Genomic DNA, 25,547 nt, shown 5'->3' on the forward strand with positions numbered 1-25,547 from the left:
GGGGTGCAGGCTCCAGGCGGTGCTTACCTCAAGCGGCTCCCAGAAGCAGCGGCATGTCCCTTCTCCAGCTCCTAAGCGGAGGCGCGGCCAGGTGGCTCTGCACGCTGCCCTGTCCGCAGGCACCGCCTCTGCAGCTCCCATTGGAGCGCCGGAGGGGATCACTGGAGCGGGGCCATCAGAGCGCGTAGGAGTCGGAGGGGGGCCATGCCGCTGCTTCTGGGAGCCGGATGGAGCGGCCCCCAACCCTGCGCCCCGGCTGGAGTGCCAGAGCGGGGCCATGTGGCTGTTTCCAGGAGCCACATGGAGCAGGCCCCGACCCTGCTCCCTGGCTGGAGCACCGGAGCGGGGCCATGTGGCTGCTTCCCCTCCAGGGGGATCTCAAGGGCCGGTTTAAAACAGCTGGTTGGCCAGATCCAGCCCGCAGGCCGTACTTTTCCCTCCCCTGATATAAGCGGTCTCTCACCACTGATGTGCCTCAGTACTAAGGGCCCAATCCTGCAAATTGTTACATACATAGAAGGTTCATTAAAGTCAGTGGGACTATCTGCCCACGTGAATAGGGTTTGCAGAGAAAAGGCCAATTATAAGGGTAAAAGGTATTTAAGTATCCAATTATGTTGTTGGACTCTCAGTGGAGACTGCTAACAATTGTTTGTAACAATTACAAAATACTGTAATCATAATTCTGATCTATGTGAAAGCAAACTGATATTTAGTCATTTACCCAGTTAAAAACTAACTTCAATAACAATGGATGATTACCAGCTAAGAACTTTAACTTTGGTTTTAGTGCATAACTGTCATATCTAAAACTACTCTTTGTAATAGTGCAAATTACACTGGAAAGTTAGTTTTCTCAATAGATACTAACATTTCAAACATTTTTTCCTAGTTTTGTAACATCCAATTACATCAATGTTTGATTGCTCAGTATTATTATTAATTTAATAGTGAAACAACACAAGGAATAGCTTCCCCCACCCCATGTTACTTACTTGAATATATGGATCTGGTCCTGAGCCTCTGTCTTTGGGGTCCTTTAGTAACAGAACCTTCATTGTTTACCAAAAATGGCTACAGAACATTGAAACACAATAAAGAAATATCTAAATTAGATCTAGAGGACTTCTCTCTGTACAATGCCAATAAAAGTTATGCACCACAAGAAATAGGATAATTGACAGATGCACTACTGTTTACATAATGAGTAAGCACTTAACGATGTTCACTCTCTGGGAGTGAACATCCACCCTGATAAGGCCAGCAAAAAGTATATTGGTTTTGACTGATACCACTTACAGAGAGACAAACGACAATGAAAAGAATGTACTTTAAAAGAAAACACTTTTAAAAAGGAATAATTTTAGTAACATATTAACGTAGTAATATAATGAGCATCCTCTGACAGCTTTGCTATTCTATTCTATATTGGTTCTTATACTGACCTCATCACATGGTATTCGAGCACCTTCCAGTGGTGCACTAAGCCAGCATTTCTCGCATGCAGCCACAGCTGCCTGGGTAGTGATGGGGGAGAGGGAAGGCAAAGTTTTGGCCCCTCCTCTGGGCCTGCAAGTAGGGGCTGGGCCCTGCCTGACTCTGGAGCCACAAACGCTAGAGGAGCTGACAGCCGGTGTGAGTTCCCCACCTTCCCGTGGACAGTGGGACTCAGGCTTCCAGCTTCAGCCCTGGGGTGGCAGGCGGAAATCTTCAGCCACGTGGCAACAGGCTCTGGCCACTGGGGTTCAAGCTCACCACCTGCCTCATCGCCTCTGGCCCGAGCTGCCTCTCTCAGTCCCTAACCCATCCACCCCATCACCCCTGGCCCCCAATGCCTCCCTACCCACCACCCCATCCAAGGCTTAATTTGTCCCCTGGCTTGCCAGGGCTGTGTGGGTCTCATGTGAAAAGTGAAATTTGTATGTTTGTTAATATCACTTTTCACAGCCCCACAGCTAGCTAACAAGTCTGCTGCTGTGCAAAGTGATATTAACAAACATACAAATATTATTTTTCACAGAAGCAGACTTGCTATCAATTCTATTTAAAAGAAAAAAAACAAACCAAAAAAGCAAAAGAAACAACAACAAAAAAGACAAGAACATGCAAAGCACCTTATTTGTATTTCTATTCTGTTTAGGGCCAGTAAAAAATAGAGACAACTGTACATTGTTGTTGTTATTGAGTCTGCAAAAAACCCAACAGCCCTATATAAATAAATTACAATGCTTTGGACAGGTATATGTGCATATAAAACAAATAAATATCATAGAATCATAGAATCATAGATTCTATGATATTTATTTATTTTTCCTAAAATTAATTAAGTTTTTTCAGAAAAATTGTCATAGCAGCCACCAGCAAGAGTTGGTGGCCGCACTCTGAGGACATAAAAAAAAGTGCTGTGAGAACCCCTGCACTAAGCTACTAGCATCTGTCTCATTATTCTTTCATCCTCTCCCCAGGGAGAAAAGTGTATGTAGTAGAGTGTTTTATCTTGGAATTTATTTTTATAACGTGTATTTCAGAGCACACACTTCCAAATGAAGTCAACAGAAGCTGTGAGAGCTCAGTATGTCTGAAAATCAGACCCCACTGAAGTCAATGAGACAAGCTAGTCGTGCTTAGACCACTTAGACCATCACAATACACAGTCGTGTCATGCCAACATATTTTCAGAACTGTGGTTCCTTCCTTCAAGAAATTGTTAGCTGTCTATTAGATTTTGTTTCTTAATCATTTAAATCTAGAGCCTTGTAATTTGCATTTGGTTAATCTGCCCACCCCATAATATTCTCTCTCTCACACACACACACCCACACACACCCCCTCTCTCTCCAGTGCTCAGGAGAGTTTTAATAGTAAAAAACTGTCAGATGGTCTCATTTCAAAGACATCACTACTTTTACAAAATATGCCCGAGAACATTTATTACTATTACTATTTATCATTTTGAAGTTTTATGAAGAAAACTAAATTACTCTGGTCAGATAAATGAAGTACCTTGATATGCATATTTTTGCTTTCTTAAAATTTGTTTTTACACAACAATTCCATTGCAAGTAGCTGAATATGGGAGTCTCCCAGTCATTGGTGTGAATTAGTGAGGTTCTGCCTGGAAGTAAGTAAAAATTGGAGGTTGTATCATATTCTTATAAAGGTTTAACAGAATAAATTATTTAGACAACCTACAATTTTTCACCCTTTTAATGTTCTTGTCTCTTAAGCAATTCCATAGACTTGCATAATGGCTTTTAGATGTGCATAAAACATCCTGGACATAGAATAATGGTGCTGTTTTCTTTTGTTTTGTTTTAAAAAGCAGCTTGGTATTAGTTGTCCTTTTGTCTTTTGTTAAATAGCAAGCAGAAGTTCAAGAAGAAAGTGATGATGATGATGATGATGAAGTCTTTGGCTTCATAAGCCTCTTAAACTTAACTGAAAGGAAGGTCAGTAATACTGGTTAACTTCTGGATGGTAATATCTAGAAATTAAAATGCTTCTATTCATCCTGTCTCACTGAAAATTACATTGTAGACATTAAGGCAAGTGCCAGATCATAGAATATGGAAGGGACCTCAGGAGGTCATCTAGTCCAACCCCTTGCTCAAAGCAGGGCCAATCCCCAACTAAATCTTCTGAGGGACACAGGAGGTTCTCCATCATTGGGAGCTCATCAGCTAGAGAGTCTGAATCAAGGCTGGTTGTCTTTCAAAAAGATCCACTCTAGCTCAGCCAGAAGTTTTTGGGCTTGATGGTTGTCTCTCTTTTTTTTCCCGTCACTGTCTACTCAAATGCCTTTCATACGACCAATAATTTAATTGTTCTGAAATTGTGTTCTGCTTCTATAAGGTTACACCAGGGGTCTCAAACACGCGGCCCGCAGGGTTATTTTCTGAAGCCCGTGAGCTCCTCGCGGCTTCCCCCCCCCCCGCCCTCCTCCAGCATTTACCTAGAGTGGCTCCGGCCCAACGCGCACCGGGGGCGGGGCAGGCTCCCTGCCTCTGCGCCGCTCCGGGAAGCGGCCGGAATGTGGGGAAGGGCAAGGGGTCTGTGTGTTGCTCTTGCTTCAGGCAGTGCCCCCAGCAGCTCCCATTGGCCGCGGTTCCCCATTTCGGGGAAGGGGTTGGAATGGGGGCAGGGAAGGGGTGGGAAGAGACCAGCTAGTCGTGCTTAAAAATAGGCATGAGCTTAAATACTTTGCTGAATTGGGGCCTGACTTCTCTCCTACAGGAGGATTCAATATCACAGCCATGACTGGAACTCATAACACTTCTTCCTATTGAGGTGTTAATCAGTCTCCTAAGACAAGGTTGTGATGACAGTTGCATGACAATAAGTCTAACTTTAACACACACATCCTCTTAACTTTTCATAGGAAGAAGATATTCCTATGAACATTTTTATGCTTAATTTAGAGGGGCAGCAAATATTTTGGGGAGTGTCAAACACTGAGCTTTTTATTCTTGAAAAATAAGCGTTCTCATGATTTTTCAGCCATTTATAACTTTGAAACAAAATTCCAAAGTCAAAATAAACAACGTTTGGTATACTCCTCTGCAGAGTATAGGTTATTAGAATTTTGATTCTGAAACTAAAGGCATTAACAATCTTTTCCTGCTATTGACTGGATGGGGTGGATCCTCTAGCCACCCCATCATATAAAATTTAAGCATTTCAAAACTTCAACCAGTTATTAACACTTAAGAATAATGAACTTAAAGCACTGCAATGCAGTGTGGAACTGGCAGAGTTGTTAAGGTTCACTGAAGGAGAATCCATTTTTGGAAGAATTTATGAAATTTACTACAGCACAGCTCTCTTCTTGTAGACATTAGCAATTTCACAGGAGGCAACAGAAGGTAGTGTATCAGGAGACGATCTAAGCCCAAGGTCTCTGCCTGTGGCTGACAGACCAAATAAGATACACAGGAGGACATCTCTGTTCCAAATTCTCTTATATAGACTAATGTAGTAGGTCTCAACTTTGGCAGACTTCATCAAGCCCTCAGCAGGGTATGTGCCTTTCTATCTGTCTGTCTGTGAATGTATACATGTTGCAGGGGTGGGAGTGTGGGGGTGTCAGATTTTTTTTTTTTACACATAGGAAATTAACACAAACTTTAAACTTACTCTTAAAAGTTGTTCCAGTAATTACTACAACAGTTATATAAATTACATAAAAAGAACACTCCAATTAAAAAACCCAACAGCCTAAGCCTTAGAAAGTATTAAAATTATTATTAAGGAAACATATATGTACTCCAATATCCTTATATCAGAGGGGTAGCCGTGTTAGTCTGGTTCTGTAGAAGCAGCAAAGAATCCTGTGGCACCTTATAGACTAACAGATGTTTTGTAGCATCTTTATAGCATTTTTATAGCATTTGTAACTATCCTTATAGTTCATACATTCTCTTAATAGTGACACACACACTTCATAAATTACCTAAACTCTGACCGCAGCATGAACTTACAAACTTTTCCAAAATATACATCACTAATTATATACTTTAAATAATAGATGGCATACATATAATGGCATTTTAAAAAATCCTTTCACCTCTTTGAAGATAGATGTATAATGTTTAATAATACTAAGAATGAAATCATCAAAAATGTAAATCTAAGAAAAAATGAAAATCGTCCCAAGGCAATAATTCTACTAGGGAAGAGTAAAAAAGTCAAACCAGAGTTACAAAACCCCAGAATGAAATCATAAAGTTGATTCAGGTGCATTCTGGGAGGGGAGTTGTCATTGATGTTTTGGATGCAGTCAGAACCAAATTATCTCCCCATCATGTAGCCTGTGTGTCAAATACTGAATAATAATAAACAGGTTTAAATCCATAAGTATCCATAAATCCATACTTATATGCTTATTATAGGCTTCCAACTATCAAATGAATCCCACTGTTTAGTTCTTATGGGCAACATATATATTAAAACTAAAGAAAAATTATTGGGAAAAGTCTTATAATATCACAAACTACTCTAATATGCAATTAGCTGAATGTCCACTTTACACAGAAATCACAGAACTTATGTTTTGGACTCAGCCATCTGGTTTACTTTGAGTAAGCCTGCTTGCTCCTGATACCATTGTCTTTGGCTTGCTTTAATTTCTGCCAGAAGGCAGCTACTTTATTGACTTCAAAGGGATTGCAAAGTGTGTGACTGAAAACAGCATTAGGGCTAGAGCGGCTGCAGATTTGTGCACTCCTGTAATATTTGTCGTGCCATGCTAGTGTCCTTTGAAGGGCTTTGGTGCACCTGCTGTAAAAGCAGCTACAAATCTCTCTGAACCTTGTCTCGTCTTTTCCTTCACAGTTAAGGCAGGTTTATTTAGCAAATATATTGACATGTATGATCAAATATAAAGTGATATAATGCACCAGTATGGCAATGCTCTCACGCAGCAGGCATGCCTTATAGAAGAGACAAACCTTGCATTGTTTTAGCTACAGCCTATCCAAACTCATTTTTCTTAGCAATTATGCCCTAGGACAACTGACATCACCGTGAATGTAGGCACAATGCCACCCTAACAGATGGGGATGAGTATAGACAGCCAAAAAGCCACGTATGGGCAAATATGCATGTTGAATATGGTATTCCCAAACCAGAAATGTTGAAACAGCTGTTATTGCTGAAGTTGTACTCCCATGACGAAAGGAAGATACCATCAGTACTTTAAATTGGATTTCCTTTAGAAATAATACTTTTAAAAAGTAACAGCTTTTGCGGCTTATTACAGTGTGTTATAGGTGCCACAGAAACAGGAATAATAATCAGTATTTATAATGGATTCTTCAAGTCCTTGAGACTCTAAGAAGGAGCCCCTGAAATTGGCTAATGAATTATTATTCTGAACAGCTGGATTCCTGCTGAATAAACTGAAAGAGTATAGAACCCTGTGAGACATTTATGCTGTATAGAAGAGTCCTGTGTATCCTAGAAATGGTGGAAATACATGAATAATACACACAACTTCCTTGGTGATATATTCAGTGTCTTCCCACATATACTTAAACATTACACTCCTTTACATTATCTCCATTTCTCCAGAGATAACACAAACTCAAAACCAACATTTAAAAAAAGTTTCTGTAAAGAATCAGTGGCTGTCGATTTACATCTGGACATCGGAAATGAAGCAGAAATGTCCCCACTGCCAATTCTTTGTCTAAAAGTGAAACCCTTAAAATGACCACCAGATGCTTTTTGAACAGACTCCAAAATTGTATTTATTTATTTATTGTTATTTTCTCTGGAGTCTGGACCTTGACTATACCTTGAGCAAGAAATCTGGACCTTGACAAAAAGTATTTGATTACCCCTGCCTTAAAACAAGTAACTGACACCAATCTTCCACCCTTGGCTTATTCCCTCCTTCATAGGTGTTTCAAAACGCCATCATTACAAAGATTGTTCTTCAGTGCTAATGTAAATTGTATACGGTGACCTGCAAAGGGGGGAGGGAGACGGAGGGGCTTTTGCCTCTTTTTTGCTTTTGTATGATGTATAATGGAGGCCTAAAGAGTGAGGAGGAGGACGGCTCTGCTTGATTTTTACATTAGAAATTAAGGTTTTATCTAGCACGTAAGATGCCACGTATCACTAGAAACCTCCCAGGACTATGAAATTACAGAAACAAACAAAAACGAAACCTTAAACACGGAGAGTTGATTTGATTTATTCGTACCATTTAAACCCCTTTGGTTTTGCAACCCCTTGTGACAGTGGCCGATTTTCAGCAGGGCTTCTGCTGAGTTATGCTGCTGTTAAGCTCCTGGACCTCGCCCCACGATGCAGAGCCGGTATTTCTGCCGCCATGTCCCGCAGACCGTAGCCCCCACCCGCACCCTGCCGTGTTTCCGCGCTCCGAGTCCCTGTGCACCCGGAGCCGTGGCCACCCCATCTCCAGGCCCCTCAGCCCCCTCCGGGACGCCGCTTAACTGCCCCGCCGCAGCGCGCGGCTCCGCGGCCCGCTCCCAGCCACAGGCCCCCGGGCTGGGCAGCGGCCGGGCCCGTCCCGCCGCTCACCTGCGTGCGGCGGGGGCCGCCCCGCTCCTCCGCCTGCTCCTCCTCCGCGCTGCGGCCTTCCGGCTCCGGGGCGCCTGCGCGGGGCAGCGGCATGGCTACCCGGGCCAAGCGGAGAGCGCCGGGGCCGCCCGAGCGCCGGGAGCCGGGCGGGGAGGAGCAGGACTCGGACTCGGAGCAGCGGGACTCGGCCTCCGAGGAGGAGGAAGAGATCAGCGAGGTGCCTGGCGAGAGGGCTGGAGGCTCCGCTCTGCGGGCTCCCGGGCCAGCTAGAGCCGCCCCAGCCGCGTGGGGCCCGCTCCGCCTTCCCCTCCCGCTGGTCCCGGAGCCCTTCTGTCTTACTGCCCCCTTGCCGGGCCGCCCACTTCTTCCAGCAGCGGGGCTGCGCATTTCTTCTCCCTGGCCCCTTCTTAACCCCAGCCCGTTAGACCCAGCGACGCGCCTCACCAGCCCGCGCCTCAGTTTCCTCAGCTGCAGATGTGGGGAAAGGCTCAGTGCGTTGCCCTTGCCTCCAGGCACTGCCCCCCCGAGCTCCCATTGGCCGGGAATGGGGAACCGGTCAGTGGAGGTACCTGGAGGAGCAGCACGCAGAGCCCTGTGTCCCCGTCCCCCCCACTCCAGGGGCGTGGGGCCAAAGCCTGCCCTGGCCCCACCTGCACCCCAGCTCCCTGCCCTAAGCTGATGGACATGAAGTAGAGGGGAAAAAGGCAGACAGTTTTGCTTTAACTTTGTTTTAGGATATATTCTGCTTGTCAACCATATGTGTGATACTTGCTGTCTTTTGCTTATTCACAGGAAGTGAATGTTGAATTTGAAGCACATTCGATATCAGATAATGACTATGATGGGATAAAGAAATTACTGCAACAGGTAGACTCAGAATATTCTTTCTTGCTCCTATTCAGATTTCTTCCGTTAGTAAATAACTTCCACAGCCTTAAACTGTCATCAGGCACCATTACTAGTATTGATTTAATGTTTTACTATGCCTCAGTAGATGAAAACATGAATAATTACAGCTACAACATGCACTTGTCTAAATGCAGTGGTTCCAATCTGTGACCCACAGTGCACACCCAGATAGACTATAGTCCCTTATTTCTCATTATTTTCAATCTTCAAGCAGTGGTGGTTCCGGAGATTTGTATCCCAGTTCATTGGGTTTCTAGAGAGTTTTTGACCAACTGTAGCTTTAAAAAGTACCTATCTGCACCCTATTTGGCTGCTTCTGCCTCTCTTAATTGGTGGTTCCTCTTTTTTCAAATTCAGTCTCAAACAAACTTGCTGACTGTGCCAGAATTGAAATACAGAGGAGGACAAACCAAATGCAAAGTGATTTGAAGACATTAGAGTAGTTGGTGCTGCAGGCAACTTGGGGCAGATTAGGTTTCTGTAAAATCGGAATAATCCTGTAGTGTAGACGTACCTTTAGTGCTTGAAGTTCTACACCCAGGGTAAAGAAATAAGCGATAAATGTACTGAATGGGATTGGAGGTTAAGAGCATGGTACAAGAACCAAAACGGATTATTTTAAAGAGATTTTATTTTGATCCTGTCTTCTGAATGCTATCCTAACGTTTTCATGTAACTGAGCACTATAGCTGCATCCAAAAATATGTGGGAGCAGGCTGGGAGGAGGTTCATAGGAGGATCCAAGTTTTAATAAGTAGTTCACAACTGGAAAATTTTAGACTGTTTTCAGAGTACTTGTTCTTTTTTTTTTTTTTAGCTGTTTCTAAAAGCTCCAGTTAATACCGCTGAGTTAACTGACATATTAATACAACAGAATCACATTGGGAGTGTAATCAAGGTAAGGGCTTCCGTTCTTGCTAATTCAGCACAGTATAATTTTAAATTGGAATGGAATAATTGTCGTCCCCTTCATAATATACATGTAGCTAAGAGTTCTAGAGCTCAAGCTGTTGCAACATAAAGTACTTGGATGTCACCTGTATGTTCATGTTCTAATCCACTCTTTAGAGCCGTGGTTCTCAACCCGTGGCCCAATTAGCACACAGCTGCGGCCCAACTATGTGCTAGAAAACCCAGACACGGCGGGTCCGGGACCTGGCTGCTTGGGCCCAGGGCTCTGCTCTTGGGCGTGCTCTGTGGAGGGGTCTCTGGGTAGGGGGTACTGGGCATAGAGGTTGTGGGGAAGGGGGGTATTAGCGGGGTCGGCGCTGTGGTTCTCAACCTGCGGCCCACACTTATAAATAGGTTGAGAACCACTGCTTTCAGAGGTTCAAGTGGAGTTTTTGGATGACCTCAGTTCTTGATATGGTAAGTGAACTCTTCTGTTCCCTTTATCGAGTCTGAGCTGAAGTCAAAGTGTTGCAGACAATCCATGTTCCTGTGTCTCTGTGAGTAACTAACGAGAAGAGTTGTGGTGGTGGTATAGCACTTACAGTAGCAAACACTGGATTGAACATTATTTATAACCTCCTATTAAAAATCCTCCTTTTCTCTTGCTTATAACTTTGTTAAAAATTCTCCTTTTGAGGCTGAAATTTTCCATTCTTCATTTCAAACAAATGAGGAGGTTTGTTGTTGTTGTTTGTTTTTTGCGGGGGAGGGGAGGTTATGATATTGAGGGAAATTCTGGAGTAGCTGAGAAATTGTGTTAAGTATGTGGGGTAGAAGAGGAAGCATTCATTTAAAAAAAATGTGACTCCCTCCCCCCCACCCCCCAATTTAAAATTGGGTAAAACTCTGAACCGAACAAATTTCTGTCTTGAGTTTCTGATTGGAAGAAAATAATTATAAGCAAGTGAAAAATTGTTTCTGTGCACATTCATTGGACATCTCCTAAGAATTTAGCAGAGCCTAATGAAAACCTATCCCCTAACCCACTTGTGAGATGATGTAGCTGGCAGGGGGAATTGCATATTCTTTCTTCCTATCCTGACTAGAGGGTTGGGTAGGGATGAGTGCTGCTGTTAGGACTACTTGGGTTAGGGAGAATGTAAATGTTCACTGAAACACATTAACAATTTCCAAAATAAAATAAACTGCCCTAAGATGCCCCTCCCTCTGCAAAGAAACTTTGATTTTTATGGCCTGCATTCTGCTATGTTTTTCTAAATCTTAATAATTTACTTTAAAAGCATTTCTATTTCTAGTGCAAAGGGAGGTTACTACTACTATTATTTTTGACCCTGCCTTGCAAAGCTGTCTCATGCCAAGCAAACGGTAACATGAAAACTTGCCCCTCCCCAAACCATAAAACTCCAAGTGTGAACTGCGGTATCCACTTAGACCATCACAATACACAGTCGTGTCATGCCAACATATTTTCAGAACTGTGGTTCCTTCCTCCAAGAAATTGTTAGCCGTCTATTAGATTTTGTTTCTTAATCATTTAAATCTAGAGTCTTGTAATTTACATTTGGTTAATCTGTCCACCCCATAATTCTCTCTCTCTCTCTCTCTCTCTCTCTCTCACTTTTCTCTCCAGTGCTCAGGAGAGTTTTAATAGTAGAAAACTGTCAGATGGTCTCATTTCAAAGACATCATTACTTTTACAAAATATGCCCCAGAACATTTATTACTATTTATCATTATGAAGTATCATGAATAAAACTAAATTACTCTGGTCAGAAAATGAAGTACCTTGATATGCATATTCTTGCTTTCTTAAAATTTGTTTTTACACAATAATTCCATTGCAAGTAGCTGAATATGGGAGTCTCCCAGTCATTGGTGTGAATTAGTGAGGTTCTGCCTGGAAGTAAGTAAAAATTGGAGGTTGTATCATATTCTTATAAAAGTTTAACAGAATAAATTATTTAGACAACCTACAATTTTTCACGCTTTTAATGTTTTTGTCTCTTAAGCAATTCCATAGACTTGCATAGTGGCTTTTAGATGTGCATAAAAAATCCTAGACATAGAATAACGGTGCTGGTTTTGTTTTGTTTTGTTTTAAAAAGCAGCTTGGTATTAGTTGTCCTTTTTACTTTTGTTAAATAGCAAGCAGAAGTTCAAGATGAAAGTGATGATGAAGATGAAGAAGATGAAGTCTTTGGCTTCATAAGCCTCTTAAACTTAACTGAAAGGAAGGTCAGTAATACTGGTTAACTTCTGGTTGGTAATATCTAGAAATTAAAATGCTTCTATTCATCCTGTCTCACTGAAAATTACATTGTAGACATTAAGGCAAGTGCCAGATCACAGAATCATAGAATATCAGGGTTGGAAGGGACCTCAGGAGGTCATCTAGTCCAACCCCCTGCTCAACGCAGGGCCAATCCCCAACTAAATCTTCTGAGGGACACAGGAGGTTCTCCGTCACTGGGAGCTCATCAGCTAGAGAGTCTGAATCAAGGCTGGTTGTCTTTCAAAAAGATCCACTCTATCTCAGCCAGAAGTTTTTGGGCTTGATGGTTGTCTCTCTTTTTTTTTTTTTTTTCCCCCTGTCACTGTCTACTCAAATGCCTTTCATATGACCAGTAATTTAATTGTTCTGAAGTTGTGTTCCGCTTCTATAAGGTTACACCAGGGGTCTCAAACACGCAGCCCGCAGGCTTATGTTCTGAAGCCCGTGAGCTCCTCGCGGCTCCCCCTCCCCGCCCTCCTCCAGCATTTACCTAGAGTGGCTCCGGCCCAATGTGCACCGGGGGCGGGGCAGGCTCCCTGCCTCTGCGCCGGTCCGGGAAGCAGCCGGAATGTGGGGAAGGGCAAGGGGTCTGTGTGTTTTGCTCTTGCTTCAGGCAGCGCCCCCAGCAGCTCCCATTGGCCGCGGTTCCCCATTTTGGGGAATGGGTTGGAAGAGGCGGAGCAGGGGAAGGGCCTCATGGAAGGGGTGGAGTGGGGGCGGGGCCGAGGGCAGCGGGGTGGGAGCTTCTCACTAATGCGGCCCTCGGGCCAATGTACTAGTCCTCATGTGGCCCTCGTGGTCATTTGAGTTTGAGACCCCTGGGTTACACTGTAAAGCATCTGTACATTGTGTGGCCAAGCAGTTAGGCTGCATTTTTATGGTAATAACGGAAAAACACTAAGTTTTGGACAGGCCACTAAGAATTTCCAAATAAAGCTCATATTTCTGTTAGACCTTACTATTGTATAGGTCATGTCATGATGCATTACAGTCTTCTAAAAATATATTTAATGCATTTGTAAGGCAACTAGAAAGGCATTCATGTCACCTGTACCATAAAATAAAAGTTACCATGCCAAATATACAGACAACCTGAACTAGATCTGGCACAATGACTTACTTACCTGATGATTCTCTGGCAAATTTCACCACCAGTCAAAAGAGATAAAATATGTGCAGAGAACAGGGTGAAAAGAGGCCAATAAATACAAAATCCAAGGGAACAATATTTAATTAATAATTCCATATATCTTCCCTTCATTATTCTATAAACTCATTTTGGGTTTTGGATTAATCTAATCTTGTGATTTATATCATTAGTTTGTTTTAGTGCTTTGAATTACATTTTTCTATTAACTTGATACCTTTGCGTATAGAATGTGTTACATTGTGACTTTCTTTACCATTTTAATTTAAATATTGTAAGTGCTTATGTGGCCCTCATTAGCATGGTATCTGAGTGCCCCACGGTCTTTAGTGTGTCTGCTATGTTAGTTAGGGAAGTGTTGTTATTACCATTTTATAGATGGAGAACTGAGAGACTAAATGACTTGCCCAAAGACTCACATGAAGTCTGCGATGGAATAGGAAATTCAGACAAGGTCACTCAAGTGTCAGGCTAGTACCCTAACTACTGGACCATCCATCATCTCATGTTTCATGAGTTCTTGGGGTTGTTCCCCATTTTTGTGGTTATTATGCAGCATGGAGTTGTAACTCATAGCTGCATTGTTATCATTTAGGAACCTCCGCCTGCCATCACCCTGAGGGTGAGTGAATAATAATTTTCAAAATCTACAATACTTTAGAGACCATTGCAGGAAATTGCCCACAGGCCTGTTGAATACTCTCTTGAAGTTCACTTTCAGGTTTTCTTATGTAAATAATTGTTCTGGAATGTAAAGAAAATGTACCCTTTGATTCCTAGGGTACTCAATGTGCTGAACAAATAAAAGAGCTGATTCTAAGCCTGTGTGAGAAGAACTGTGACCAGAGTATGGTTGAACAGCTGGATAAGCTCCTAAATGACACCACCAAGCCTGTGGGCTTCCTACTAAATGAAAGATTCATTAACGTACCACCACAGATCGCTCTGCCCATGCACCAGCAGCTTCAGTAAGAGTCTTTCTAAACATGATTTTGAACAGTAATTTTTTTCCTTCAGATGTCTTCAGAAACCTTATTTAAATGGAAATGTGTTGAAAGAGTGGGAATGATACCATAGATTTAAGTAAGAAATATATCAAAAGAAAAAATACAATTGTTTTATATAAGGTCCTTGATATTGACTTTTAATTTCTTTGATATTACTTCCTTATGCATTAAAATTCCTAATCGTTGTCTCTTGAAGAAATAGGAAGCTACTTTAAAATTATGCCACATACTACTAGAACAGGATAAGTGTGTGAATTGTAGTTGATCTTTGTTTTGAAAATTGAGCAAGCTTATTAAATCATACAATTTACAGCATTTTAATAATGAGTATCTGAGGTATTTTTGTTTACTGTGATTAACTCAGGCTTTGGGATGGAAATCTTGGCTTCAGCAGATTTGTAAGTGCATAATCTCTGGATGAGCCATTGAAATACTTTTTAAAACAGCATCTGAGATGAGTGTAGAGGGTTAGGCACTACTTTGTCTCCCAACAGGGTTCAGTGTTATCAAGACAGATGACTTGGAAAGAAATGAGCAAAGAAAGAGTAAGCAGAGATGTCAAGGAAGGGAAAAAAATCTAAATTTGCTTCTGGCTTTGACTGAAATGCAGGATGTAGTAAGATGCAAGAGAGGACAGGACATCCTTTCTGGTTTTCTCTGTGTGTGGTGTGTTTGTTTTGTTTTTTTAAATAACTTTCTGGTAATCTGATAGTATTTTAATGGGAAAATGGACACCCTTTGCTCTTCTGTTTTTTTCCACTCTTCCTATCACAGGTTGCATTACTTGCTGGCCCTTCTAATTTGTCTACTTCCAAATGCCAAATTAGGTTTTCTTTGAAGCATTGCCTCCTAGTCCTGTTTAGACACTACCTAATCTCCCACAGGGATGGGTTTTCTCTAGTTTAGGTCTGCCTTTCCATTCCCATTTGTCTCATCTCCTCTTATTATTCAGGAGAGAGGTTTTTTTTTCTAGGACACTTTGGAGTTTCAGTGCTTTTCCCCCTTTCACTTTGGAGTTTCTCATTCCTTATTAATAACTCCTTTGAAGGAGAATGGCAAATTCTGTTGTGGTTGTAATTGGGAGATATTTGACTTTTTGGCTTTAGCCGGTTCATCGTCTTTCTCTGTCTCGATCTCAGTGATGGCCACCTTCCTCCCCACTTTTTAAATATGTCTGCAGGAATTAATTTCTACTGCTCCTCTGGATTGGAGTTTTCATGATCTGAAGCAAACACTGTAGCAGGGGCACTGGAGCTTGTGGAAAAAGATGGTCAGAAGTGTTTGAAGAGTCTGTGTTTTTGTGTCTTCTGGCCTTTGGACTTTCTTTTTCATAGGCCTTTTGAGAGAGGATGATTATCCCCACGATGGGGGTTCTTGTCTTTCTACTGTTCACTGTGTCTCTCTTTTGGGTGGATTTATCTCAAGACAATGGTAGGTCTCTAACTCCTGTGTTCTTTATTTTCCACTATGTGACAGGGGAGGAAGAGTTAGGAGTAAATCCTTGAATGAGCCAAGATTTATCTTGGGAAGAAAAGAAGTTGTAAAAGATGCCTAGCCAGATAGCTCTCTTGCCCACTTCAGAAACGAGGGAAGATCTTTGAGCTTTTCCTTCTGAGATGGATTGGAGGGTTTTGTGGGGATATTATTAGACTTACCCCAGAACATTCCCTGATTGGTGAGAGTGGTCCAACATATTGAGTCCCAAATGCTTAAGAGGACTGACCCAACTTTGTCGGGTTGCCTGTGAAGGGTTTTAGACGTGTGTGTTGAGATGAATGTGGATCCCCGACCAGACCATCCAGACACTGAGCCCCTTTCCTTGACAGAATAAGTGTCCTTGGTCTGGGAGTGGAGGTTCCTATCTCTGGATTCTGAGGTCTCCTCACAGAAGGAACTCTCCTGGCCTTCTGCTTGGTCTACTCTACTCTGAATTGGGAGGTAGAAACAGAAAGTAGGAGATCAGCTGGTTAGTCTCTTAATCTAATGTATCAAATTGGGAGAGAAATGAGGATTCCAAAAGTTTACACAGGTTTAGACCCCATTTTATTTTCACACTATAGTTTTAATTTTTAGCTATAGAAATAATTTTTAACACCACATGTGGGATCCAAGTAGTTTGAGTAGAATATAATGGTGATTACGATAGGGATACATGTAGGTAAGAGCCAGGAAACATAAGCTTTATGTCAGTGAGAATGTAAAAGGGGAGAGCCTCACAATGAAGGTGCAGTATCTACTTTGTTTTTTCCTTATTCTGTTACTCTTTAACAAACTGAGAAATACACATTCTCAGCCATCACTCTTCCATTACTGGCTTAGTGATTCAATTGCAGTTAATTGTGCATTAGTAAAGATAGTTCTTGCAAACATCAAGCATTCAGAAATTGCTTTTAACAGTAGATTTGGGGTTCTTTGTATTTGCCTTCTAGTATTTGAGCATTTATAGTTCACGTTTTCTAGCTTTTATCTGCAATCATAAAGGCTAGAAACATACCTTTTTTTAATGAAGGATGAGATGCTCGGACATCGCTCCATGAGCTGGGTCTTTAGGTAATGTTGAGAGACTTTCAGTAAAATAATGAGATTTGTAAGAAGTTGAAGGTTTGTGGGACTTGAAATTAGCAGTGATCAGAGCCTCTTTCCCTCCACACCTTCACTAAGACTAGTCAGAAATGGCCAGTCTCCTGAATAGTAGATGGAACCACACATTTGTCCTTCCATCAGTGGAAGAGGAATTTACACAGGTGAATCCATGCCTTACTGAAGAGGGAATAGGCAATAGAAAATTAAGGATTTACCATCCAGAATTAAGGAGGTAAGATTCATAAATCCTAGCTCTGGACTGGGAGGGGTCTTTGAACCCACAGAGGCTGAATATGCTGGGGTGAACTGCCATAGAGTGCTGTTGTCCACCCTGGGGACTAGGGAGCAGAGAGTGACTTTAGAGGTTCAGAAGCTAGGGGAACTATGAGCACTCTTGTAAAGGAAGGGGCCTTTCATTTGTTTGGGTTGAAAGAAGCAGGGAATTTGTTTGACTTAGGTCCAGGCCTCATTTAATTTTAATCTACCATTGCTGTTAGGGAGCTTTCATCTGCTCTTTTAAATAGTAATATTGATCTTTAAGAAATGAATACTTCTGGAAAACCTATAACTGTCTCTTTGCTTTTTTGTTTGATAAAGTTTTATATGACTTGTCTGAGGAGGGACTGGGGGAGATTTGAGGTTTATTTCCAGTGGAACATGACACACACTATCAAAATTCAGGTCTTGGGCTCCTTTACTGGATGGGGCTTGCAGCACTGCAGTGGCAACACGCTCAACCGAAGGGAGGGATGAGAGCATCCAGTCTTCTTCGCCAGACAGAAGTTTGTCATTTTTAAGGGCTTCTGGAAAGGGGCAAAAAATAAATAAAACTGGGGATCAAAGAAATGAGCTAGTTTTTGGTTGTGGAGGAAACCACTCCTATGAATTGTAGTTAATGGTGAGTGTTTAGTTGGATTCTAAGCATTTACCACCCCAAGAACATAGTGTGTCCTTAGTGAGGGTTCCATAACAGGAGAAATGTATTGTGAGGAATAGGGGATTGGTTTTGTTGGTGGTGATTTTAAGAGTAACTGACTGCAGAGAACTTTATAAATGAATTTATGGCAGTAAATTTTCTTTGTAAAGTCACTATAGCTATTTGAGTGACAACTATGAAGATTGGGCAAAGCATCAGTATCTTTGTGTGCATTTAATGGGGCTTTAAAATATTCTTTATGTAAATAATATTTGTCTTTAGGAAAGAATTGGCTGAAACTCAAAGAACAAATAAGCCATGTGGAAAGTGCTACTACTACCTTCTCATCAGCAAGACCTTTACAGAGATAGCAAAGCGCAGCTCTAAGAAGAGAGGAGAGAGCACACAGCAGAGAGAGGAATTAATGTTTGCAAATGCGGAGGAAGAATTCTTTTATGAGGTAACAGACTTCAGATACCATTAAATCCAATTGCTTGGTTTTTCTTTAGAGCAGGGAAATGGCGGTTCTGACTCTATTTTTTTTTTCAGTAATAACAATGGCCTTTCTTACGGAGCCACTTTAGAAACCTGACTTGCAGTGATTATGAAAAGGTGGTAAAATGATCTTTTTTAGTTAAATCCAGCTGCTTTTTGTGTAATTACTATTGAAAGATGCACAAACTATTTTTGCTAATGTAGGATATTTATACTCACTTAGGCCTGGTCTACACTACGGGGGGGGGGGGGTGTGTTGAACTAAGGTACGCGACTTCAGCTACGTGAATAGTGTAGCTGAAATAGAACTACCTTAGTTCGAATTTCCTACCTGTCCAGATGCCGCGGGATCGAACTCCGCGGCTCCCCCATCGACTCTGCCACCGCCATTCGCGGTGGTGGAGTTCCGGAGTCGACGGGAGCGCCTAGATTAGACGCGATAGTTCGAACTCCGAGAAGTCGAACTCTCCGCGTTGACCCGGCGGGTAAGTATGGACCTACCCTTAGGGCAGGTCTACACTAAGGGCGGGGGTCGAACTAGGGCACGCAAGTTCAGCTACGTGAATAGCGTAGCTGAACTCGAAGTACCCTATTCGAACTACTTACCTGTCCAGACGCTGCGGGATCGAAGTCCGCGGCTCCAAGGTCGACTCCGCCACCGCCGTTTGCAGTGGTGGAGTACCGGAGTCGACCGGAGCGCGCGGGGAGTTCGAACTATCGCATCTAGATTAGACGCGATAGTTCCAACTCCGAGAAGTCGAACTCACCACATCGACCCGGCAGGTAAGTGTAGACTAGCCCTAACTCTTGACCAAAGTAAACAATGTTTTGCCTTGAGGAAACCACTGAGAGCTGCACTACTACAGATGCAGATTATAAAATGGCACTTGGCTTTTTTATAGTAATTTATGGTTATTATTTACAAGAAGTCTCAGTGACCTGGTGATAAAAGCACTGGCATGTGCCTCGCCTCTGTTTACAGTAGCCCTCCCACCGTTGCTACCACCATTGGAGCTGCACCAATGGTAGTGTAATGGTGTGAGACTTCCCAGAAATGCCTGATGTAGACAAATTCTTCAAGGGAAAGATCAGCTGTTACCTTCAGTGTCTTGGTCACACAGAATTAACTGGTTATCTTGAGGGTAACGCTGAAGGGATTTAACAAAGGATTCTGAACTAAGTGAAACATCTGGTTGAGGATCTGTGAATGAAATTTCCAAGTTTTTGAAAAAAATAGACAGAAGAGAGCAGAAGCACAGAGTTTAACGGTCTGAATTGGCCTTTCAAGGTTTTTAATCCTAGGGGTGGAAAAAACGCTTTTCGTTCAGAGGCAGTTGTACCCTCTCTATAGTCTTCTATTTGAATCTGCATAAAAAGTTATAACTATTTGGAAGAGCATGGTTCAAAGAATCAGAGCAATTGCATCTTTCAGGCTTCTAGGAAAAAAGAAATCTGTGGTGTTATGAAGGACCAAATCAAATTGCTGCATGCATGATTCATGTAAAACATAAATATTTTCCCCTCTGAATCCCCCAAAAGTAGATCATCTTCTCACAAACAGGCATCACATTTATGCTCTGAGAATTCTTCCCAAGAAACTTGGCAGATTCAAAGCTCTGAATCTGTGCTGCTTTTGGTGTTGTACTCTTCCCCCGAATTATCCATTTATTTTTTGTTCTTTTTTTATTTAAAAAGACTGTTCAGAACAAATCTTCTGAAGAGCCAAATGTATGGATGTCACTATCCCATTTGTTTTGTATGTTCTGTTTGGGACAAATACATTAATAAAAAGCACTAAAATATCGAACTGGAGCTATTATTTATAATTTCCTGAGGGAACCCTGCCACTCAGTTCTGCTGATCCCAAGCCATATAGAAAGGGGAGGATGCAGAAAATTAAATTTAAAATATAATTTGAAATGCATGGAATTTTTCAGTATTCTTTACTTTTTTCAGAGCTTTAAAAACATTATTCCACAGCACTGCTGCTATGTCAAGAGCTCCCTGTTCCTCCTCTCTGATGGCAGTGCACACAGGGTAAAATGTTGGCATGTGACACCCTCTCTCCCTAGCGCAGGCTAATGAATGGCTATCATTCTAATACTGGTCATTTAAGAAGAGGAAAACATTAAATTCAAAGTCTAGGCACATTCATTATGAGACTGCAAGAAATACTGCTGTGGGGTGTAAGAGTAACAAGGAGCTAAGAGTTTTTCTTTTTGTAGCAGGGTCTCCTGGACCTGAATTTGAACTTTATGCACACCAAGTGACCAAAAACCAGCATGTAGTAAAGGGACTTTCAATTCCAAGTTGGTGTCGCCATGGGTCTTGTATTCTAAAAGGCCTTTTTGTACTCCCAAACGTTCTGTCATTTTAAATTGCATTTTTTCAAGACTTACTAATTGTTTTTGTTCCAAATTATAATTGTTTGAACTTGTTTGAAGGTCTCAGTCAGGTCACACTATTTTCTTGTAAACCAGTCTTTCTGGCATTTGTTATACAAGTGTCATTTTAAGTAAGATCAGGGAAGTTACATTAGCTTAGATGTATTTAATAATGTATATGCAGAAAATAAATAATCTGAGTATGTATCCTTCCCTGATCACATATAATGTTAATTAGATTGCTACAAACTACTGTTAAGTATAATGAGCAGCTGATGATTTAATAAGTATGGAGGAGCCAACCCCCACTCATCAACTCACTGTGCTACATTGTGGTGCTTAAAATGTAATTGAGGGTGTGGAAGAAAAGCTTCAAGTATACCCAAACTTAGAATCAATTAAACGTTTAGGCCCCCATTCTTCAAACTGTTCATTCTTGAACAACATCTCTGGATTAGTTATATGGCTCTCCCTCAGTGGAAATTTACATTCTTGAGATGTGTGTTATATAGCAAATATGTAGGAAGCAATGGGAGGAGGTTAGATTGTTTTCCCCCTTACTGGTTTAGGATAATACTTCTCTAATTTGTGTGAGATCTGGGGAGGGGGGGATTAAGGCTGCATTTTCTCCCTGAAACTTCAAATATTTGATGTGGGAGGGGTAGTAAAAGGACACTACTCTGCAACATACAAATTGAGTCAATAAATATAAATAGAAACATTATGAAAAACTATTTACAGTATTTAGAAAAAGTGTCCTCTCTAAATAACTTTCAATTCCAAGGATTTCTCAAGGCTCTATGAAGATTCTATGTAAGGTGTATGTAAGGTTTGTATTTAGTGCCTCTCACCTTGGTATCTAGGAATTTAACATAAAGATTCCTAATGCCACTGTGAGGAAGGGAACTACTACATTTTTTTTTACAGCTGGGTTAATTGGGTCACAGAGATGTTAACCTTTGAACCTGTAAGGCTGCGATTGAAGTGATTCTTTAGCAGTGATTGGAGAAGAGTATAATTGCTACAGTCCCTCCACGCACCGCCCCTTCCCCCACCCCCAAACTGTATCACGCTGACATCCTTGCACTGCTGGCCCTGCGTAGCCATACAGAGCCTCTCTGGGATGCATGACAGCTCCTCTTGCCCTGCTTCAGCTCTTGCTATGAGTCAACTTCTTCCCCCATGCCCCAGGTCTGCTGCTTCCTGGCTTTAGAGAGTTAGGGGTTCACTAGCAAGCAGTGGGTAGTATTCTTGGCAAGAGATTCAACATGACCTTCCCATTGCTGGCCAGAAATCCCCACTCCCTGCCACAGTACCTCTTAAAAGCCTGGCTGTAATACCTGAGTGTAACATCTAAGTAACTTGTCCAAGGCCATCCGCAGCTAGTGACTGGAAGACCAAGGAGTTGTTCTTCTTCTTGTGTTTCATTTGTCCCCTACGTTAACGATAATGCACATTACACAATGAATTCAGTTTGTTTTGAGTGTATGATATGAAATGCTAAGTGGTGGCTTGTGAAACAGGATACTGAATATTCTATTTTAGTTTTCACTGGATTTTTCGTAAGGATTTTTTCTGTTTAGCTTGCACTCCCATAAAACAGAACTTTCTTTTTTTACTTCACTTAAAATGATATGCATGGTAGCTTAAAACTAATTTTTGTAACATAATTCATAGAATCATAGAAATGTTGGGCTGGAGGAACCTTGAGAGGTCAGCAAGTTCTTTCCCCTATGCTGAGGCAGGACCAAGTAAACCTAGACCAGGGGTTGGCAGCCTTGCAGACATGGTGTGCCGAGTCTTCATTTATTCACTCTAATTTAAGGTTTCACGTGCCAGTAGTACATTTTAACATTTTTAGAAGGTCTCTTTCTATAAGTCTATGATATATAACTAAACTATTGTTGTATGTAAAGTAAATAAGGTTTTTAAAATGTTTAAGAAGCTTCATTTAAAACTAAATTAAAATGCAGAGCCCCCCTGGACCGGTGGCCAGAACCCGGCCAGTGTGAGTGCCACTGAAAATCAGCTCATGTGCCATAGGTTGCCTACCCCTGACCTAGACCATCACTAACTAGTGTTTGTCCAACCTGTTCTTAAAAATCTCCAGTGATGGGGATTCCACAACCTCCCTGGTAGCATATTCCAGAGCATAACTACCCTTATAGTTAGAAAGTTTTTCCTAATATCTAAACTAAATCTCCCTTGTTGCAGATTAAGCCCATTACTTCTTGTCCTGCCTCCAGTGGACATGGAAAACAATTGATCAGGGTCCTTTTTGTAACAGCCTTTAACATATTTGAACATGTATTCGGTCTTCCCCCAGTTTTCTTTTCTCAACTTTAAATATGCCCAGTTTTTTTAACCTTTACCCCAGATGAGGTTTTCTAAACCTTCTATCATTTCTGTTGCTCTCCTCTGGACTCTCTCTAGTTTATTCACATATTTCCTAAAGTGTGGTGTCCAGAATTAGACAGTACTCCAACTGAGGCCTCAGCAGAGCTGAGAAGAGTGGGCAGCCCCCTCCCTTATCCTACATATGATATTCCTGTTAATACACCCCAAAATATTAGCCTTTTTCACAACTGCATCACACTGTTGATTTATATTCAATTTGTGATATACTGTAATCTTCAGATCCTTTTCAGCAGTACTATCACCTCGCCAGTTATTCCCTCTTTTGTATTTGTGTATTTGATTTTTCCTTCCTAAGTGAAATACTTTGTGCTTACCTTAATTGAATTTCATCTTGTTGACTTCAGACCAATTCTGTAATTTGTTAAGCTTGGTTTCAATTCTAATCCTGTCCTCCAAAGTGCTTGCAACCCTTCCCAGCTTTGCATCATCTACAAATTTTGTAAGCATACTCTTCTCTCCATTATCTAAGTCCTTAATGAAAATATTGAATAGTACCAGACCCAGGAGTGACCCCTGTGGGACCCCACTAGATAAGTCCTCCCAGTTTGACAGTGAACCATTGATAACTACTCTTTGAGTATGGTCTTTCAACCAGTTGTGCACTCACCATATAGTAGTTTAATCTAAACCAGATTTTCCCAGTTAATTTATGAGAATGTCATGTGGGACTGTCAGAAGCCTTACTAAAATCAAGATTTATTTATTTCTGTTTTAGAAAGCCAGTCTGAAGTTCAGCTATTCTGTGCAAGAGGAGAGTGACACGTGTTTGGGAGGAAGATGGTCCTTTGATGATGTACCAATGAAACCTTTGCGAACTGTTATGTTGATTCCATCTGATAGGATGAATGCAATCATGGATAAACTGAAAGAATATCTCTCAGTCTAGGCAGTTTCCTTGGATAATATTTTTTATAAAGCAACCATGCAAAACTATATTCCTTTTGAATAGCTTCCCAAAAGTTTTATAATGTCATCAGTTTTATGTTCCTCAGGAATCACCTTTGTATACTAGTGAAACGTGTAGGTTGTACAACTAACAATGTCAATCATACTGTTACTATAAAATACTATATCCTAGTAGACTTTGGAGTCACCATTAAGAATGCAATAAAAAAAAAACCTACATCCCTAAGACTTCTAAAGAAGTTAATTTTTCTTCTCTTTCCTGTTAAATACCTGTGTATTTCAAGTTGAAAAAACATTGAATGGATTAATTTTGGGACATACTGCACATACTGGTTCTGTTTGGTTGAAAGTAGTTGGATATAAAAGTCATTGAATAATTCATCTTTGTTCAGCAGGAGTTTGGGGATATTTTTCATATTCTTTCTTACTGTTTTATTTAATGTTCCTCTTTCATTGTTGAAATAGGTGATAAATGATTACTTCCTGCAGAATCTCCTTGCTTTCTCTAGGAGGCAGATTGCTAAAATATTATTGAGGTGCCAGTTCCACAAATCTGTTGAGAAAGGGAATAAAATATATTTTTTAAAAGATGAAACTTTAAATGCTTTATATATACATCTCATGGTTTGTGCAAAAAAGTGCTTGGAGCCAGTGATATGTGCAACTGCATATTTAATGCATCAACAATTGGTATTAGGTTTAGTTCAAAAAGAAATACTGCCACCAAAATATAGCTGTATGTTTGTGCTTGAAGCAGACTTGCAAATTAACATGCTCAGCCTGCACTTGGAGTGATTGGGTTCAGTTCCCAGTGCTGCAAATCACATTAAATATTAATTATGGAGTTTTTCTGTATTTGAGTGCACAGCATGCTCAACAAAATACAGAGAGAGGGTGCATTCTTTAGAGCCCGGGGAAGGAGAAATCAGAGGGAAACTTTCCTGGCAGTTGTATGGGATGACTCAGTTGCATAGGCATATAAAAAAAGCATTTGCTGGAAGTGTCATTTTGGGGGAAAAAACTGGTTAACTTTCTCAAATTATTTTAATAGAGGAATCTTGCTACTTTAGCTCTTCTTTGGTCTTAATGCTAAAGTACATTTTCCGTTTTTAGAAATGCATGTTTAATCATTTTAGGGACATTCTTTTTTACATGGATTGAGTACAATTACAGTGACAGACTTTGAGATGTACAGGAAGATGCAGTGTGGTACAGTGTGATGTGGGGAATGTACAGTCTGATTTCCTGTATTTTTTTAGTGAAAAACTTAATAAAAGGTCGGTATACATACAATATACCATACAGTGTTATGCAAAGACACAGCATAGACCAGTAAATATTAACAAAATAGAACTGGGCCCAGCGAAAGCTGAAAATTCTAAGCACTTTCACATATGTTCCTATACAGATTATGAAATCTGTGTGAAAATAGCTTCTCACCATGCCAGTCTTGTCCCACTATACGTACTTACACAATTTGTCCTCTCTTTTCATGAACATCTTCACACTTTCAAACCACCAATAGGGGCATTGGTTATGCTTGGTTATGCAT

At 41.2% G+C, this 25,547-nt stretch overlaps 3 protein-coding genes across 10 annotated transcripts in view; 1 reads left to right on the forward strand and 2 right to left on the reverse strand.

Moving 5' to 3' along the window:
• UROS (uroporphyrinogen III synthase) overlaps nucleotides 1-8,562 on the reverse strand; it is a 40,988-nt gene extending 32,426 nt beyond the window's left edge. Inside the window, exons 1-3 of one of the 5 annotated variants that reach the window (XM_039481769.1) lie at nucleotides 8,047-8,100; nucleotides 3,004-3,115; nucleotides 996-1,074 (exon numbers count right to left, since the gene is read on the reverse strand). In XM_039481769.1, coding sequence (XP_039337703.1) covers nucleotides 996-1,058 — 63 coding nt within the window. In that variant the 5' untranslated portion in view covers nucleotides 1,059-1,074; nucleotides 3,004-3,115; nucleotides 8,047-8,100. Of the gene's footprint in view, nucleotides 1-995; nucleotides 1,075-1,445; nucleotides 1,514-3,003; nucleotides 3,116-7,705; nucleotides 7,810-8,046; nucleotides 8,151-8,490 lie in introns of those variants that run through there. The other 4 variants (XM_039481770.1, XM_039481768.1, XM_039481771.1 and 1 more) reach the window with 4 other exon arrangements.
• LOC120368961 (BRCA2 and CDKN1A interacting protein) lies at nucleotides 7,761-25,288 on the forward strand. 4 transcript variants are annotated; one of them, XM_039481765.1, is made up of 7 exons: nucleotides 7,761-7,820; nucleotides 8,839-8,913; nucleotides 9,773-9,853; nucleotides 12,013-12,102; nucleotides 14,067-14,254; nucleotides 18,075-18,252; nucleotides 23,805-25,288. In XM_039481765.1, exons 1-7 carry the CDS (start codon nucleotides 7,776-7,778, stop codon nucleotides 23,973-23,975), a joined length of 828 nt encoding a protein of 275 aa, XP_039337699.1. In that variant the 5' UTR covers nucleotides 7,761-7,775; the 3' UTR covers nucleotides 23,976-25,288. The 4 variants fall into 4 exon arrangements, with proteins under 4 accessions (XP_039337699.1, XP_039337697.1, XP_039337698.1 ...); XM_039481763.1 differs by lacking the exon at nucleotides 7,761-7,820 and adding an exon at nucleotides 8,106-8,263; XM_039481764.1 differs by lacking the exon at nucleotides 7,761-7,820 and adding an exon at nucleotides 8,493-8,601.
• DHX32 (DEAH-box helicase 32 (putative)) overlaps nucleotides 24,472-25,547 on the reverse strand; it is a 36,069-nt gene continuing 34,993 nt past the window's right edge. Inside the window, 1 exon segment of the mRNA XM_039547610.1 lies at nucleotides 24,472-24,548. Within this exon segment, the coding sequence (XP_039403544.1) occupies nucleotides 24,472-24,548 (77 nt within the window).

Source organism: Mauremys reevesii, linkage group 7 (assembly GCF_016161935.1).
Source record: "Mauremys reevesii isolate NIE-2019 linkage group 7, ASM1616193v1, whole genome shotgun sequence".
Taxonomy (NCBI): Eukaryota; Metazoa; Chordata; order Testudines; family Geoemydidae; genus Mauremys; species Mauremys reevesii.

Excerpts from the sequence above, each read along its gene's own strand:
- LOC120368961 (XM_039481763.1), top strand. The coding sequence starts at position 8,138 with ATGGCTACCCGGGCCAAGCGGAGAGCGCCGGGGCCGCCCGAGCGCCGG. Across the intron at positions 12,103-14,066 it reads TAAACTTAACTGAAAGGAAG|GGTACTCAATGTGCTGAACA; the intron begins GTCAGTAATACT and ends TTTGATTCCTAG. Across the intron at positions 18,253-23,804 it reads AGGAAGAATTCTTTTATGAG|AAAGCCAGTCTGAAGTTCAG; the intron begins GTAACAGACTTC and ends TTTCTGTTTTAG.